This window comes from Echinops telfairi, unplaced genomic scaffold (genome assembly GCF_000313985.2).
Source record: "Echinops telfairi isolate 266 unplaced genomic scaffold, ASM31398v2 ScPeMD7_7427;HRSCAF=8465, whole genome shotgun sequence".
Lineage (NCBI taxonomy): Eukaryota > Metazoa > Chordata > Mammalia > Afrosoricida > Tenrecidae > Echinops > Echinops telfairi.
Window position 1 is genome coordinate 4,460,971 of NW_022111327.1, and position 14,277 is coordinate 4,475,247.

Consider the following 14,277-nt stretch of genomic DNA (forward strand, 5'->3'; position numbering starts at 1 on the left):
TAAGTGTAATAGAGAGTACTTTGAAGGTGATAAGGTTGTTTCACAAAAAAATTTAAATACAAAGCTCTGAAACCAAATTTTGTTTTTTAGGATATCTATCTATCTATCTATCTATCTATCTATCTATCTATCTATCTATCTATCTAATCTTAAGAAATATAGCTTAAAGGATAGCTGACGGAAAATGTGTAGCCTTAAATGCATTTATATCAAAAAGATAAACAACAAACTACGTTTTAAATGTAATGAGCTATAAAGGGCCAAACACCCCAAACCAAAAATCAAAACCTGGAAAATGTATAATTGAGATGAACAAAACTTAATGAAATACAAAACATTGACAGATGGTCAACAAAATTACAAAGTGATTATTTGGAAAGAGATTCTAACAAGAATGAGTTTAAAAAGAGAGGGAGAAAGAAACCAACAACCAACCAAGCAAACAAACAAACAAGGAAGAACCCGAACTCACTGCCATCAAATCAATTCCAACTCTCATAGCGATGCCATAGGACAGAGTAGAACTGCTCCTGAGGGTTTCCAAGTAACCACTTGTCCCAGGAAATGGAGGGCTAAAAGTCTAAATATGGGGGATGGAATCTTAGTATCATTTGAAGATTATATAGGAAAATATATTTAGGGCTTCAAAGTAAAAAAAAAACACCTTAAAATAAACGAAAGCCATAATAAGGAAGACAGATTTTCTCACTAGCTGCCATTGACCCTATAGGACACAGAAGAAATGCCCAGTGTTAGAGTTTTGCATAGTATTATAACTACATTATTATATTAAGCAGATTTGCCAACTGTTTCTCATAGGTACCTTAAATTATTATGTTGTACAGGAAAGCTATGATAAACAATATACTTTGTAATTTGAAGTCTAGCTTATTTCCATTGTGCCAAAGAAGGAAAGCTATGAAGAGAAGTGATAGTTTTTATGAACTTAGATAGCACTTTAAAAAATGTATGAGCTTTGGATCTCCACTTCGCACTCCCCCCATCATTCACTATGGTAAGATTTTTGTCCTGATGATGCCTTAGACCTGATCCCTTCGACACCTCGTGGTTGCATAGGCTGGTGTGCTTCTTCCATGTGGGCTATGTTGCTTCTGAGCTTGATGGCCGCTTGATTACCTTCAAGCCTTTAAGACCCTAGACGCTATACTTTTTGATAGCCGGGCTCCATCAGCTTTCTTCGCCACATTTGCTTATGCACCCATTTATCTTCGGTGATCCGTTCGACACCCCGTGATCACACAGGTTGATATGTTGTTCCATGTGGGCTTTGTTGCTTCGAGCCAGTCAGGGTGCGATGTAACAACAATGAGAAATACAACTTTCCTCTAGTTCCTAAATGTTTCCTCCCCACTCCCACTACCATGACTCAAATTCGACCTTGCAAGTCTGGCTAGACCAGAGGATGTACAGTGGTACAGATAGGAACTGAAAATACAGGGAATCCAGGGCAGATGAGCCCCACAGGACCAGTGGTGTGAGTGGCAAAACAGGGAGGGTAAAGGGAGAATCGGTAGGAAAGAGGAAGCCGATTACAGGGAACTATATGTGACCTCCTCCCTGGGGGACAGACAACCGAAAAGTGGGTGAAGGGAGACGTCGGACAGGGCAAGATATGACAAAATACCAATTTATAAACTATCAAGGGCTCATGAGGGAGGGGGAGCAGGGAGGGAGGGGAAAATGAGGACCTAATGTCGGGGGTTTAAGTGGAGAGAAAATGTTTTGAGAATGATGTACAAATGCGCTTTACACAATTGATGTGTGTATGGATTGCGATAACAGTTGTATGAGCCCCTAATAAAATGTTTTTTAAAAATGTATGAAATTACCTATGGTTAGAAACTCTTATTAACAAGATGATCAAGCTCATGGAATACTGAGGTAAAAATGCGACTGAGAGCTAGAGGACTGGCTGTTCCAATCAATCCTGGTTTGGCCACATACCAGCCATCTGACTGTACCAAACGTTTTGCCCCATTATGTCGCTCAGTTTTCTCATCTCTGTAATGTTGACATCTACTTCATGATTAGTCAGTGACACAGTGGCTGCAACAGTGAGCGCGATCAAGTATAACAACAATTGTGAAGATAATGCAGGACCGGGCGGTCTTTTGTTCTGTTGTGCATAGGGTCACTATGGGTCAGAACGGACTCGATGGCACCTAATATCAATGACATATATCAGATTGCCTAGCCTAGTATCCGCCAAGTTGTAATATTTTAATATAATATTCTTAGTCTACTTATCTTTTTAAAACATCTAGTCTCACTTTGTCCTAGGGAAGAATAATTAAGGGGGCAAGATAAGATAAATAACTATGGAATATTTGCAAAGTTCAAAAAATATTAGAGCAAACATAAGGTTGTTAATGACATTGAATTCCCATAGCCACAATTATGGTTGCGTTCTTTTCCTTAATAATGACAACGTGGAGCAAATTCACAGCATGACTTGAGAACAGTGCTTGGCACATAACAAGTGGTCTGTGAATATTTGAAATATTTGTCAACCGAGTGACTGATCTTCTCAAGCTCATTGCACTTCTGTTCTTCTTTCCCTCCTATTCCGGTTTTCCTCGGGTTTCACGCTTGGCGATGGCAGCAAACTCTGGAGATGAACCTCACCAACCTAGTCAAGCGCAACAGCGAACTAGAAAATCAAATGGCCAAACTAATACAGATCTGTCAACAGGTTGAGGTATGTAACAGAAATTCTTGTGATTTTCTGCCCCACCCCCACCCCCAAGGATCTGGAGCTGGGCAAGCTTTTGGAGGAACTGTTTAATTTTGCCATCATGTAGCTTAGTTATTTGGGTTGAAGGACTGAATAGTGCTTCTAGAAAACTTTAGGATGTTTCTTCCAAGAAAAGTTACAGATAACAATTATTTTGAAGGAGGTGGTGCTAGATGAGGGTGAGGGTGGTTGGGGACAATAGTGTGAGAAAGCAATTCCTTCTCCTTTACAAATAGCAAGCAGACATGAGAATCAGATAGGAAGTGCGTTTCTTCATCAAGTGGACGAAGGTTTTCGGGAAGTTGGGAATCTTAAATTGTTGGGGTAAAGATTTGTTCAATGAACTATTGTAACTGTCACTGTAGTTTAAGGACAACGCCTCGCTTCTGGTCCTAGTTTTCTCCTCTCTTCACCTTCTGCTCATTGTTCTACTGATGTTATGCACCTTACTGGCCCTTGCTCATTTTCGTTTCCACTTGGCTGGGAGGTGGGGGGTGGGGTGGAGGGGGGATGCTTCAAATTTTCTTGGGAAAGCTTTGTTTTCTTTTTCACTTATATTGTGAATTAGATGGGAGTTTACATATCAGATCATCATTTTTGTATTCAGCCATGTAAACAGCTTATGAAACCTCCCAATGGCCTGTTCTGTTTCCTCCTTCCCACTCTTTTGCCCATCTCCCTCTTGTAGGATTTTATCTTCCCCTTCACCCACGTTAACACCTGTCCACCCTCTAGCCTATTGCTTCCGCTCCCTTCTCCTCCCACCCCTGGTGGTCATCATCAAAGTCTGCTTCTTTTGATTTGAAAAACCTTTTGTTGATTTTTTCTCTAACAACAGCTTATACAATCTTTGTCCTTTTGCTTTTGACTAACTCCACTCAGCCTAATGCGCTACCCATCCTTCCATGTCATGAGGTATTGCAAAGCTATGAGGTATTGGTATTCTTTAAGGATGCACATAGTGTTCCCCAGTGTGTTTCAACCAGTTTATTCATCTATTCTACTGATGGGAATTTAGATGGTTTCATGCTTTTGTGATGAACATGGGTGTGCATGCACCTGCTCCTGATATGTTCCCTATTTCTGTAGGATTGAGAGCATGTAGTGAAATCGCTATGATAATTCCATTCTATTCATATGGTAATTTCTAATCCCAATTGTTTGAGCAAGTGCCTTACCACTTTCCATAGTGGTTGATATGGTTTTATAGTCTCACCAGCAGGGCATGAGGGTTCCAGTCGCTCCATATCCTCTCCAGCATTTTTTTTCCTGATTTTTTGAACTTTGCTTTCAATTCTGGGGGGAGGTGGGATCTCGGGGTTGTTTTGATTTGCATCTCTGGGATGGCTAGTGATCTTGAGCATTTCTTTGCGTTTGTTGGCTGCCTGGATGTCTTCTTTGGTAAACTGTCTGTTCATGTTACCCAAGAGAGTGGTTCATTATTTTTTAATTCCATTTTTTCCCATGAATTGTTAAGACCCTTTGTATTCTTATCATCCACAAGAGATCGATATATTGAAGTGTTTTGTGAATTATAAAGGGTTACACCAGAGTAAAGTTTTCAGAAATTGTTATCGACATCAAATCTTAGAGCTCAGCTTAGATGAGGAGTCAACCTCTTCTTAAGTGAGCATAGTAAAAGAAGCTGTTATTTCTCTCTTCCTCTCAAGAGTATGAAATGTCAGCTGGAACGTTTGGCTTGTGTCGATTTGCGGGGAGAGGTGGTGCTAGGACTCAAAGTGTAAGCAAGATTGAGTAAAATATTATAGGGCTCCTTATGAGCAGTGGTTAGATAAAAATGTTTCTATTTGTCTTCAGCGATTGTGTCAGGAAGGTGAGCATCTCAGAAGGCCGGATTATTAGAACAAAGTGTTCTTGTGTTGAGGGAGTACTTGAGTAGAGGCCCAATGTCCATCTGCTTCCTTAATACTAAACCTATAAAAAATGTACATAGATCTATTTCCCCATCGTCATATATAAATATATTTACATATGTACATGCCTGTATTTAGATCTCTATAAATGCCCTTTGTCTCCAGGGTCTTTCTTCTATTTCATTTTACTTTCCTATTGTCCCATTATCATGCCCAGTGTTCATTTGGGTTTCAGGAATTCCTCTCAGTTACATTGACCTTGATTCAAGCCCTATCAGACCTCTTGTTCCCTTGTCCCTGGTTTTGTTAACACCCACTTCCTTTCCCCTGCCTCCCTCTCTCCCATGCCCCCCCCCACCAAACTGTCGTCCCGTTGTTCTCTCTTCCAGCTTGTTTATCCCAGACATGCAGAGACAACAATATGCACAAACATAATACTGAGCAAAACAAAGCAACAATAGAAAATAAAACAATAGTTACTACGACCACCACCACCACAAAAAGCCAACGACCAAGAAAAGAAAAGCCTATAAATAATTCAAGGTCTATTTGTTGTCCTTTATGAGTGTTTTCCAGTTGAGTCTGATAAGGTGCCACGCCCTGGCCCCACAGTCTATTTTTGGTGTTCCCTGGGAACTTCATCGCTCTACTTCCCTTGCTGCTCTGTTGCTTGCCCCCAGTGTCTCCCCTCGGGGTGGTGGAGTCAGGGGGGCGCACAATTCCAGCCGTGTGTCTCCAGTGTTGTGCCCTGTGGAGCTATGGGTCAGTGAGGAATGTCGTGTCTTGTGGTGGGGATGGCCCTATGGTCCTCTCTGCATTGGCTGCTCTGAGCAGAAATATCGTCCTCAAGGCTTGTTGGGCCAGGATGTGCTCCACTCTTTTTTCCTCCCCCCTCGTTTGCTCCTGTATGCTCTGATCAGACATGTCTCTCTCCTTGACCTGTAGCTTTGTTAGATCTCTCTGTGGCTAGATCTATACCTCAGTCCTTGGCTCCGCGCGAGAAAGAATTCACGCCGAAGCCTGGTTCCTGATCCAAGTGAGTTTTATGAGAATTAGAAGCAGTTTCAGGTTTACACGGCACCCATAGGACTCCTCCCGGCCTGCAGCTGGCTGGAAGCTGCTCGGTGGCACGCAAGAGTGTCCCAAAGTCCCTCCAAAGCTCTCTCCGAGCGCTGCCAAAGTTCCCAGAGTTCAGCCTCTAAAGTTCTCTCTCCCGACTCCGGGCTTCTGCTGTTTCAAGGATTCCACGGGGAGGCGTGGTGGAAGACCCCTGATCGACCCCATTGGCTGAATTGAATTCACCTGGCCTAGGTGGGCCAATTCAGGTTCACGCCCACCCCTGCCTACCGTTGGGAACCCTGAGCCTCTGGGCATGTGCAGTGCGCCACTGCTTTGTTCCCCTAGCTTGGCCCTCTGGGCACGGGTTAACCGACATTCCCAGCTCTAGCTAACCTACCTAACAGCTTCAGTGCTGTCCTCTGAATTGAATTCTTCTGGGGGGAGCAGGGGCTGCCCACTTAGTTGGTAATGGGTCCAGCCCCTCAGGCCTCTGTATTGTTTCCCTGCTTCATGCCAATGTGTTGCATTCTTGTCTTGGAGCACCGGGTTGAAGTCTGGTCCCTCTTTCCTTATGGAGATGTAAGCAATTGGACATTCCCTTACAGAAGAGTCGTGGGGAAAAGATGGGCCAGTCAGGGAGCAGTATAGCACTGCTGAAACATACTGCTTTCCTCTGGTTCTTTAATGCTTCCTCCCCCCACTATCATGACCCTAATTCTACCTTACAAATCTGGTTAGACCAGAGCATGTACATGGGTACAGATAAGAGCTGGAAACACAGAGAATACAGGACTGATAAACTCCTCAGGACTGATATTGAGAGTAGCCATACCAGGCGGGTAAGGGGAAGGTGGGGGGAGAAAGAGGGAACTGATCACAATGACCTACCAGGTGAAGGGACAAGGGGGTAAAGGGAGATATCAGACAGTGTAAGACATGACAAAATAATAATAATTTATAATTATCAAGGGTTCATGAGCGAGGGAGGGAGGAAGAGGGAGGGGAAAGACGAGGAGCTGATACCAAGGGCTCAAGTAGAAAAAAAATGATGATGGCAACATATGTACAAATGTGCTTGACACAATGGATGTATGTATGGATTGTGATACGAGTTGTATGAGCCCCCGATAAAATGATCTAAAAAAATGATTCTATAACAGTTCTAGTCTAGTTCCAATCTTATGTTTATGACCAATAAGTACAAGGGTGCATGTTTAGTTTAAACAATAAATTTATTAAGATTTTATAGCTTAATCCCACCTGGAACTTCCTATTTAACAAACTGGAGAATTTTCTTATAAGACAAACAATCCTCTAATTATATGAATAACCATCCCCTGACTTAATGTCTTAAAATTATTGGGTTTCTTTACAACTGGGTGTACGTTTACATACTGTAGAAATTTAATCCTTGATGAGCATTACATATATGGAAGAGAGAGATGCAGTATATAAGGCAATGGTTGAGTTAACATGTGAGATTGTGGAATATTGTTGTTGTGAGGTGCCATCGAGTCGGTTCTGACTCGTAGCGATCCTGTGCACAACAGAACGAAATACTGCACAGTCCTGCAGCATCCTCACAATTGTTCCTATACTTGTGCCCATGGTTGCAGTCACTGTGTCAATCCATCTTGTAAAGAGCCTTCTTCTTTTCACAGCTGCCCCTCTACTAGCCTAAGCATTTGTCCTTCTCCAGGGACTAGTCTTTCCTGACATGTCCGGAAGTATGGCAGAGGATTGTGGAGAGGGGTGGAGGAATTAGGTAGAAGCATAAGAAAGGAACAAACGTTGGCATGTGAGTAGGAAAGCTGGGTTCCAGACTTGACTCTGCAAGTCAAGGGTAGTATGAATTTGAATAAGTCATTTAGCCTCTTAGTTCAGTGTCCTTACCTATGAAACGGGGGCTTGACTTGACTATATGACTTATATCTTTTCCCGATTCCATAGGCCATGATTCTATGAATAGTTCCCTTTATTCCCTTCTCCTCTCTTCTCCTTCTCTCTAAAATAGGAGAAACACAATATTGCAGTTTTCAGCTAGCCCAAATGCCTCTTTCTCACTAGTAAAGATTCTGATTACACTGTTAGATTGCTCTATCAGAAATCCACACTGGTTGATGAGACAAGGGAGTATTGTAAGCAGAAAATAAAATAAGGGCTCTTTTGGCTTGTATGATTTGTATGACTGAGGGTGGAGTAACAGCTAATGGTGAACAAAATGTGGCTAGAAATTATAATCCTCACCTTATTCATTCACACCCAAAAGTACAGAGCATATTATAGTCAAAGCGGCCAATCATCTTGCATATCATTAATATGCAAATTTATGTCGGTTTACCCTAGTACCTCCTTAACATCCAATCTGGGAAGCTTATCACTGTGGCCAGCCTCATCCAATCCTAGCCCTGTTCTCGCCTTTCCCAGGTCATCCCACCAAACAAACCTTAATATTGAGAGCCCCCGCTTTGCTCAAGTGGCAGGAGTTAGTTTCAAAACAATCCCATCATTGTGTTAGTAGCAGAGGACTCATTCTGACCCTCTAGATAACAGGTGATTTTTTAACAGGGCCTTTCTGACTTTTTATTCCCACCTGAGCCCAAAGAAATTAGCTTAGTGCTGCCAGATAGAAGGTAGAAGTAAAGTAGGAGGGCAGATAAACCAGCAGTAGAGGTATTTAAGATCCTTAAGACATCCTTAGGGATGTTTGTTAGAACCTATCATGTAGGTCACTGCTCTGGCGACACTAGTGGTCAAGCTTTCGAACGATCTCATCTGTTTGTATGTGTGGCACTAAACCCAGGTACGAAGCAAACAGCTCTGACATGGTTTCTTTCCTCAAAGGGAAAGATTATAAAATAGAAAACCCATCTGATGTAGATATGCATGTGCAGGAAATAAAGACAATTAAATCCAGGAAAAGTGAAGCACAGCATTATATGTCAAGGGTGAAAACATATTTTAGGAGTTAGCTTTTGCAGTCTAATCAGAGTTTAGGATTTCTGTCTTTGACAGGGGCCCTAAGGGATGGTTGATGGAATACCACGATTGTCTTCTATGACATCATCTCTTCTGAAAGGTTAGCGACGTGCTCTTAACTAACCCTTAATAATAGGGTGAATCCAGGGTACTTATTATACTCATTCAACACAGAGCCTGTGTGTCCAGAAGGCTTCAGGACAAGCCCCGGGACGAGAAATGCAGTTAAAGAAGGGACGTGAGACGGCATAAATACTTATAAATACTTCATAAAATGAAATTAATTGTAGGATACTGCCAGTTTTCTCACTGTTTCTAATCTAGATTTGTCTATAACGAATGACTATATTTACAATGCAAGCCAGGCATTTCAAATTGGGCGGAGGTGGAGGAGACCAGTTAAGGCACTTCTGAGAAAACTGGAATAGGCTCTTTTCCTGCCAAACCTGTTCCCTTCCCTTATTGTTTGCAAATGTTTTTGTCACAGATTGACTTTCCAAAAAAGAACCATAAATACGGCCTCTCTCTCCTGGCTCTTTCTCCCTGTCCTCTATTCTCCTCAGAAAGTAAACAAAGCCTAAGTCTTCCTATTATTACAGAAACAGAGATTAGCATCACTACTGATTTGTTAACTGAATTCAGTGGTAATATAGCCTGTTATAGTTGTTGCTCAGCGTTCAGAATCTGGGAGACCTGGGAGACCAGCAATTGGAAACCATTGTCGGTGGGGGTGGTAGAGCCTGGGAAGGTGGTAGAGGCAGATCGAAGATCCCCCTTTATTCTATTTAAGGAAGGGGATGCTTTGACCTTACTACTCTGGCCACTTGATCTCTATATATAGTTCTTTGTCCTGTCTCATGGGGCATCCTTTGTTTACATTTCCAAAGGAAATCTCTGCATAATGCATAGCCCAGGGAAAATGTATACCAATAGATGGATATTTCCTATTGGCTTCCCAAACTCGAGTGTTGTATGGATAGTGAGCCTTCCTGAAAAACATCGAGGGGACCAAAAAGAGTCAAAAACTTGGTAGCCAATCACTCAATATATTTTGAGACATATACTGTGTACTTAGTAGGGCGGCAGTTCGAGGGCTACAAGATTTAATATACATGGTTGATGGCATCCAAGTCTAGCTAGGAACAAAAACACAGTTTCTAGTGAGAAAGAAAGTCCCCCGAGTGATGTAAATGGTTTGTGCTTGGCTACAAACGAAAAAGCTGGGGATTCAAAGTCACCTGGAGGTGCCTCAGTGAAAAGGGTGATCTACCCGCAGAAGATCCCAGCATTGGAGACCTTATGGAGTAATTGTACTTTCCAACACATGGGTTGGCCGTGATTTAGAATCTATGTAGGGCAACAGGTAAAGAGAGAAAGAAGAAAACTCAAAGTCCCTGCCGTTGAGTCATTTCTCGCTCACAGCAACTCTCTAGGACAGAGCAGAATTGCCCCTTTGGGTTTCTAAGCTTGTAAATCTTTATGGGGGCAGAGCGGCTGGTAGTTTCAAACTGCAGACCTTTGGGTTAGCAACCTAACTCATAACCCACGACACCACCAGAGGGCCTTGAGAAGGCACAGGAGCATGTAAAACAGCATGTAGTACAGAGAACGCAAATAAATACAGAAGGCCCTTCTGATTTCATCGATTACTCTCACTCTTAGCATTTAGGGTGTATTGAGCTGCAAAACATTTTCAGGGAGATTTGTCTTGTCTTCTGCTTTCCTTCCCCTTCAGATTTGTTTCAGTGCGATGAGCTCACCTGTTCCAGAAGCTCTATGGGCTGGTAGATTGCTTTCTGGTTCTTCTCAAGCTTTTACAGGAACTGTGTGACACTGCTCTTCAGCATTAAGAAGATAGAAAAGAAAGGAGTTGGAACGGGGCACGCGGAAGTCAGAAGAGGCTTCCATTAGTTTGGGGCATTTCAGCTTTCTTTCTTAGCTTCAATAGATTTCAAAAGTCTTTTTTTTAGAGTTCACACTTTAGCGGACTTGGTGTATTTCTCTTTCTACTGTGCCCCCCCCCCCTTCAGCCATTGTTGTTCACTGGAAGAATGTCTGATTTGGCAAGGGACAAGACTGTTGGCATTTATGTAAATTGTTGTCTGGCTGCTTCTCCAAGCAGGAAACAGAAAGTTTTTAAACAGAAATTATTTTTATGTAACGCTGCTAGGGATGATTTCAGCAGCAGGATTCTCGAATGTTTTAGAGTGACTGAAAATAGGAATGGAATCTACTTCATCAAAGCACAAATGTGTGTGTTGGGGGAAGTCCTCCAGAAGCCCTGAGGGCAGGATACAACAGCATGACCCAGTAAAGTTAGCATAATTGGGCAAAGTTTAATAGAGAAAATAGAAGAAATGAACTAAGTCCCCAGCAGGGACAGAGAGCAGAGTATTTGTGGAGGTGGATATGAGCAAAATCTATGGGTAAAATGGTAAGCTAAAGACTATGTAGCGAGAGAAAAATGGAAATTAGTTCCAACTCTCAAGGAACTTGTAGATCTGCTGAGGTACTGGCAGGCAAAATGTTGAATCTAATGATAGCTATTGGAACGGAGGTAAATGCGAGATAACAAATTAACGTCAAGTAAGGAAAGGCTCAGAATAGAAACAAAGATGGAATTATCTTTAAATAAGAGTAGAAAAGTGCTAATAAAAATGGGATACAAGAGTGAAGAGGATGTCATTCAAGAACATTGAAGGGCAAATGAGCAGGGAGATGTGGAGGGAACCACCAGAAGGTAAAACGTGAAGATTGTTGCAAGAGAGTCACCTGCAGAAGTAGCTAGGGTTCAGCCCAATGCGTAGGTGGTCGTGCTTCACTCTGAGGACTCTGGGAAGCCATGGAAGGATTTTCAACAGACAAATAATAAGGTAAGATCGGTATTTTAGAAGCATTGCACTGGCTGTAGGATGGGTTGATAGTCAAAGGTCAAAACTGAAGGCAAAGAGACCGGTTAAGAGACTTTTAAAAAAGCATTTTATTGGGGGTTCCTACAACTCTTATCACAATCCATACATACATCAATTGTGTAAAGCACATTTGTACATTCGTTGCCCTCATCATTCTCAAAACATTTGCTCTCCACTTAAGCCCTTGGCATCAGGCGGAGGCAGTTAAGAGACTTTAATGACCTAGTGAGAGACGATGGCCCAAGCAAAGTGTAAGGCAGGGGCAGTAGGATGGGAAGGGAGGAATGCATTCAAAACATTTTAGGAGACAGACACATGACTTGAGATGCAATATTATTTAAGATGCAACCAGCGAAGGGGTGAGAGAAAATATCAGAATGTTTCATGGGTTTTTGCTTTTCATGACTGGTTGTGTTGCTGTTAACTAGGTTAGGAACTTAGAAAGGGGTTACTCTCAGTCCTGCTGGGTTTGTTGGTTGTCACCAAGGTGGATTGGCACAGTGGCTGGAACAACGGGCTCCAATCTAAGAGCAATTGCGAGGACGATGCAGGATGCGGTGCTGCTTCATTCTGTTGTATGTAGGGTCACTGTGGGTTGGAACTAACTTGACAGCACCTAACAAACAGCAACAACAACTGCTACTACAGGTTTGTTGGACTGTGGGTCAGAGTCAGATAGGAAATGCCTAGTAGGCAGTTGATTGGCTGCATCTCGGTGGCAGGAAAGATTAGGAAGTCGTCAGCAAATAAGTAGCCCTTCAACTCATGGAGTATATATCGAATAAGAGAGCCTTGAATAAATCCCCACTCCAGTGTTTGTCACTCAAAATGCAACCCCAAGTCAACCTTCCCAGAATAAATAGAAAGTGTTTAAATGAGATTGCTAAGGAATGGTGTACATTTAAACTAATAAAACAGTGAAAGCAGTTTATTGGCTGAAAGAAATAAAGTTTTAGACATTATCTTCTTAAAGACTATAATATTAATTAGCAATCTTCACAGCAAGCCCACGAGGTAGACTTTGTTATTATTCCTATTTTAAAGATAAGGAAATTGAGACACAGAAATTCCAGTGATTTGCCAAGGTCGTGCTGTTAATCGGTATTTCAGACCACCTCATTACACTTCTTTTGTTAGGCCAAGGCACACATCACTTGTATGCCTCTTTTTCATCACCCGTATTCCCTGGACCCACAATGAGGGTTACTAGTGGTAAGTAAGGAGTACCAGATAGAGTTGTGATTTCTAGAGGATAGCAAAAGAGAAAGGCAAAGGACAGTCAAGGGTTGGAGCAAAAATAACACAGGCTGAAAATATCAAAGGAAGAGAGATCTTTGAGGTGAACTCACTTCTATGTTAGCACAATCAACCATTTGAGATCAAAAGGGCAACCTTTACTCAAGGACAAAGTTCATAGAGTCGGCAAAGAAGGAGAGATGGAAAGGAGAAACACAAGGGAAGGGAGTAGACTAACTGATGGTACACTACGGGGATTGCAGTGGATGAGCTGAATCAGAATGTGTATGAACTGTTGAATGTACGATGATAATCTGCTCCGTAAACCTTCACCTAATGACAATAAAACGTTCAAAAGAGAGAGAGAGAAACCATAAAGGTGTAGAAGATTTTTTAGAGTCCATTGAAGCAGAGACATCAGGCAGGAAGATGTAATTAGTGATCTTTGAGGGAAAACCTCAAGGTGGAAAATAGATTAAAAGCAGTGGAAGAGAAAGTATGTTTTAAGGAAATGGGGCAGCAAGGAATGTGACCACAAAGGTCAAGAGATAAATAAGGGTGGTCATCATTCCTTTGAAGTGCAGAACAAGCTAACCCACAAACACACATAGAATGCTGAGGTTATGCATTCTTTTACTGGGTTGCTAGCAATAAGAATCACTAGATCCACGGATTCCAGCTGCACATGCTTCTTTTTCCTTCCTGACTTGGCTTCCAGCCATTTCTCCTACTCAGCACTCATCTGCCATGCTTTAAACCTGTATTTTTTAAACATTGCTTCTATTAAAAAAGATAAATATGTTCTGGGATGCAGAGAAAATGCTGTGATCCTTTTGGAGCTGGACAGACAAATGTTATACTAGCCACATGATCTTGAATACTTAACTTCATGGTACCTCAATTCCTTCCTTTTTTATGTTAAATAGTTTTTGTTTGTTTATGTTTTGCTAAGAAACAAATGATAAAATTTTCATGGTTTTTAGTCTAAGCAGCAATACAATACTTTGACCTAGCAAGTCTGTTTTCTTCTTCATTTTTTTTCGGTGGTTTGACTATATTAAAAAGAGTTGTACAATCACCACCACAATCAATTTTAGAACATTTTCTTCATTCTTGTGCCCATTATTATCAGCACTCCATTTCTTCCAAATCACCCCTGCCATAACCCTAAGGAACTTTTATTCTAGTTATTGTCGCTATAGATTTACCTATCCTAGATTTCATATAAAGGAAATCATACAGCCTCCAACCCAACAACAACAAAATAAAACACAGAAAAACATTAATCTAGCGTCTGGGGTCTTAAAAGCTTGAAGGTAAACATGCGGCCATCTAGCTCAGAAGCAACAAAGCCCACATGGAACAACATATCAGCCTGTCGAACGGATCACTGAAGACAAATGGGTGCATAAGCAAATGTGGCGAAGAAAGCTGATGGTGCCCGGCTATCAAAAAGTATAGC

At 41.8% G+C, this 14,277-nt stretch overlaps 1 protein-coding gene across 2 annotated transcripts in view; it reads left to right on the forward strand.

Moving 5' to 3' along the window:
- Positions 1 to 14,277, forward strand: part of MID2 (midline 2) — a 128,087-nt gene that overhangs the window by 36,867 nt on the left and 76,943 nt on the right. For both annotated transcript variants that reach the window (XM_004710034.4, XM_004710035.4), the window contains exon 3: positions 2,624 to 2,719. In XM_004710034.4, the coding sequence (XP_004710091.1) occupies positions 2,624 to 2,719 (96 nt within the window). The remainder of the gene's footprint in view (positions 1 to 2,623; positions 2,720 to 14,277) is intronic.